Here is a 4,037-nt window from a genome sequence, read left to right on the forward strand (position 1 = left end):
ACATTCTCCACTGTTATATAGTTCCAAAACATTATTACTATAATTATATAATTATAATTATATGATATGTAAGGATAATATATAAAAACATCATAAACATAAAAGAATAATAATAAGAATTTTTTAAATTTTATATATGATAAATATATATAAAAGGATACATAATATCTTCTTTAGGTTGTATATCGAGAGTATGTATATTTGATATGTCTTGTGTTACGACACATTCACTATTTTTTTTAAGTTCTTCATTCTCAAATTGAATAAGATTATTTATTGTTGGATTAATATCTAATGAATGTGTAATAGTATATGCTACCCATGATTCTAAAAATTTTTCTTCATCTATATTATAAACATGACAAAATTGTACACCTAGATAAAAAAAATTAATTAAAAATCTGTTAAATAAAAACAATACAACATATTTCATATATTATAAAAATTAATGCAAAGTTAAAAATGTTAAAACAAAAGTTTAAACATATATATAAATATATTTTATTAAAATATAAATAATAATTCATAATATGTAAAACAGTTCATAATATGTAAGCTTTCTAAGATGAGGTTAAAAAACAGATATAATTTTTTAAATATATATATATATTAATATAAAAAATATAATAATTATTAAATATATAAAATGTATTTTATATAAATTAAAATTGAATTGTTTCTTAAATAATAGTATTTAAATCAAGAATTAATCAGATTTATATAGGCAATTTATATAGGTTAGAAATGAAATCTATTAATTTTAAACTATAAACTTATAAATAACTTACACTTATCGATGATAGATTTATCGAAAATATCACAACCTAAATTAACGAAACACAAACTTAATGATTCTTTTGACATTTTAATATACTGTGCTTTTCAGTTTTTTCCCGCCAATAGATATAATAAAACAATATACGTATGCGCAGAATCTTCATTCATATTCAATGCTTTATATATGTGTATATGTGTATTATAGAGAAATATCACATATTCAATGACGTAAATAGTCACAATGAATATAAATGTAATTGATAAATATGTATGTCGATAATATTATTTTTATTATATATTATATATTATTATGTAATATTATATATAAACAATATATATAATATATAATATATATATAATAAAAGAAATGCTTTTATATTTTTGAGAATATATTTTATTTTAAGATATTTGTTAAATATTTATAATAAATTTATTTTATACAAAATTCTTATTCAATAAAATATTTATAAAAACAATAAATGTCATTATTTTTTATGATTATGATTCTTATCCACATATACATATACAAATGTTACAATATATATCAAAAAAACAAAAAATATTTTTGTAATATTTGTATTAAATAGTTAATTATCTTCGAATATAAAATGTTGTTTATCTTTTTCCATAATTTCAATAAGTGTTTGCGAAATATCTATAGAAGGAAATCTTTCTATCCAAGATTGAATCAATCCAGCAAAATTGGGTTCATAATTTTTCAATTGTACTTCATTTTTATCTATTTCCACAATAAACAAATTAGTATAATAGTAATATAACTGTAATATTTTATAATATATATTACTATTTAAATACAAACCATTAACGAATGTATTAGATTGAACAAATATCTTTCGGGGTTCCTTGTGAGCTAAAACTATATCCCTCCAACGTGCCCATGGATGTGGTTCTATTTCAGGTACTTCACTATATTTTTCATACATTTTTCTGGCTGCTTCAATATCACCTGTACTTTTATAAATTTGTAATTTAGTTAAAAAATCTCCAATTGCTTTTTTACCAACTGTTGAAATTTTTGTTCTATTAACAGTTAATAATAAATTCTTTCCAGGTTCAGATTCTACAACATCAACAAAATCATTGCCAGCTTCTAAACAAACTCTAAGTAAAACATATCGTGCTTGAGAATGAGCTTGCAGCCATTTCCCAGTTGATGGTTGATACATTTCTAAAGCTTTTGCACAACCAGTCCATAATAGACATAACCAATTTACATATATTATATCATCTGCTTCAGAACCTTCATATCCAAATATACTTAATATATCTTTTTCTAAAGATAAATATAATCCAACTGCTTCTGCTCTGCATTCCTCATAAGATGATCCCAATGATCCAAATTTCGAATCATATGTTTCACCAGGTAAAAAATATTTATTTATTAATTCTCCAGTAAAAGGATTTTTTACTTTTCCAATATTGAAATTATATGAACCAGATTCCAATTGTTTCAATAATTTACCTGTTCCATGACCAAGAAGTTCATGCAAAGCAACTTGCACTTCAAAGCTAGCTACTCTATAACTATTCATCAAAGTTTGATCATGTTCAGATAAAAATGGTATTACATCTAATTTCATATTTGCAGGAATTACATTACCCAAAGAAACATTCTTAAATCCTTCTGATTGCCTAATTTCATCATAATTTGGGATATTTATACCTGCAGGAATACCAGATCCCGAGAATGTTAAAACATCCAATGAAGTAAAATCAGGTCTTAGAAATTCATCTTTTTCAAAATCTTTACCCCACGGGAGTTTTGGTATAAATTTTTCTGCATTAGTTACCAATGTAGCAAATTTTTTGGACATTTCTTTATTTACCATTGCTACAAATCCTTCAAATTCTCCTCTTTGACCTGCTGGATCTCTATAAGTTTCAATAAAACCTATGTAAGTTTCTATAACTGGTCCTTTGTCTTTAATCCATAAACGAGAACCATCCTTGTGATCTTGTAAAGATCCAGTTTTAAAGTGTTCTATGTATTTATTTAACATATTTTTTTCAATTTCATTTACCGCATATTCTTTTGCTTTTTGAAGATTATGAACAACTGGAATCAAAAGTTTACTGTAATCTCCTCTTGTAATTCTAAATTTTGCATTTTTAAATACTTCTTCTGATAAAGTAATATTAGAATCATTATTGGTTTCCACAGAAGCTAATCTAATTTCATATATATCAAATTTACAATCATTTTGATCATTTGCTATTTTAAAGCATCTTGTATTATAACATTCTAATCCTTTACTTTGCATAAAATCATTAACTAACTCTGCATCTTTTTCTGTGCAATTAGCAGAAAAATAAGTTGTAATTCCCTTCTCACTCAATCCTAGAGATTTTAATTTTCCTTTAATAGAATATATTATATTTTGAATTTTATTCCAAATTTCTTCAATGTTTTTGGAATTATTTTTATATGCTTTTGAAACTTTTATTATAGTTTCAAATTTATCCTTAGGTAAATTTGGAATTATTTTACTATCACCAAAAGATTTATAATTACCAGCATTTGCAAAAATTCCACATGAATATACTAAAAATGCCTAAAAATAAGAAATAATTGTACAATATAGAAATAATTGTACAAAAGAAATAATTGTAACAATTAATATTATATTTAAAAAATGAAATTATTATTTGATATAAAACTTACTGTAAATTCATCTTCACTAATATTAACATTAAATGCAGAATTTTTCAATTCATTTATTGTTTCAGATATGAAGATTTTATGTAGTAGAGCAAATATTAAAGGTGATTCTGGAGAAGTTTGAACAAATACAATAAGACCACCATTCCATGCAGCTTGACTTAAATAATGTGCATATAATTTTTCATTTTTTGTTAAAGCATTAAATGCAGTATCACATTCTAATGCAATTATCGGTTGTTTATTTGGTAAAGTAAATAAAGAAATATCTTCACTCATATTCGTAGACAATAATTTTACACTAAAATACAATGTTATAATTTAATAAATTTATTGATTATATTTTAAATTCTATATAAATTTTTATATAAATATAAACAATACGGTACTATTAAATTAATAAATTTAATAAAATTTTTTGTAATTATGACATTTTAGAAAAAATATTTAAAAATAGACGTAATAATAAAAATTTAGACTTTTTTATACATATGTTGTATGCATATATAAATATATAAAAATATATATATACATACACTGAAAAAAATACATACATATATATATATATATATATATATAT

The 4,037-nt window shown here is 22.3% G+C and overlaps 3 protein-coding genes across 3 annotated transcripts in view; 1 reads left to right on the forward strand and 2 right to left on the reverse strand.

Annotated features, from left to right (window-relative positions):
* LOC102677183 overlaps window positions 1-956 on the reverse strand; it is a 6,218-nt gene extending 5,262 nt beyond the window's left edge. Inside the window, exons 1-3 of the mRNA XM_031510829.1 lie at window positions 789-956; window positions 162-375; window positions 2-37 (exon numbers count right to left, since the gene is read on the reverse strand). Coding sequence (XP_031366689.1) covers window positions 2-37; window positions 162-375; window positions 789-864 — 326 coding nt within the window. The 5' untranslated portion in view covers window positions 865-956. The remainder of the gene's footprint in view (window position 1; window positions 38-161; window positions 376-788) is intronic.
* The window catches only part of LOC102673580, a 3,620-nt gene extending 2,638 nt beyond the window's left edge, over window positions 1-982 (forward strand). Inside the window, exon 2 of the mRNA XM_006608058.2 lies at window positions 887-982. Within this exon, the coding sequence (XP_006608121.1) occupies window positions 887-982 (96 nt within the window). The remainder of the gene's footprint in view (window positions 1-886) is intronic.
* Window positions 983-1,188: 206 nt separating this feature from the next.
* The window catches only part of LOC102677032 (dipeptidyl peptidase 3), a 3,551-nt gene continuing 702 nt past the window's right edge, over window positions 1,189-4,037 (reverse strand). The window contains exons 2-4 of the mRNA XM_006607999.2: window positions 3,461-3,758; window positions 1,598-3,350; window positions 1,189-1,516 (exon numbers count right to left, since the gene is read on the reverse strand). Of these exons, the coding sequence (XP_006608062.1) occupies window positions 1,365-1,516; window positions 1,598-3,350; window positions 3,461-3,758 (2,203 nt within the window). The 3' untranslated portion in view covers window positions 1,189-1,364. The remainder of the gene's footprint in view (window positions 1,517-1,597; window positions 3,351-3,460; window positions 3,759-4,037) is intronic.

The sequence above is a fragment of the Apis dorsata genome, unplaced genomic scaffold (assembly GCF_000469605.1).
Source record: "Apis dorsata unplaced genomic scaffold, Apis dorsata 1.3 scaffold_28, whole genome shotgun sequence".
Taxonomy (NCBI): Eukaryota; Metazoa; Arthropoda; class Insecta; order Hymenoptera; family Apidae; genus Apis; species Apis dorsata.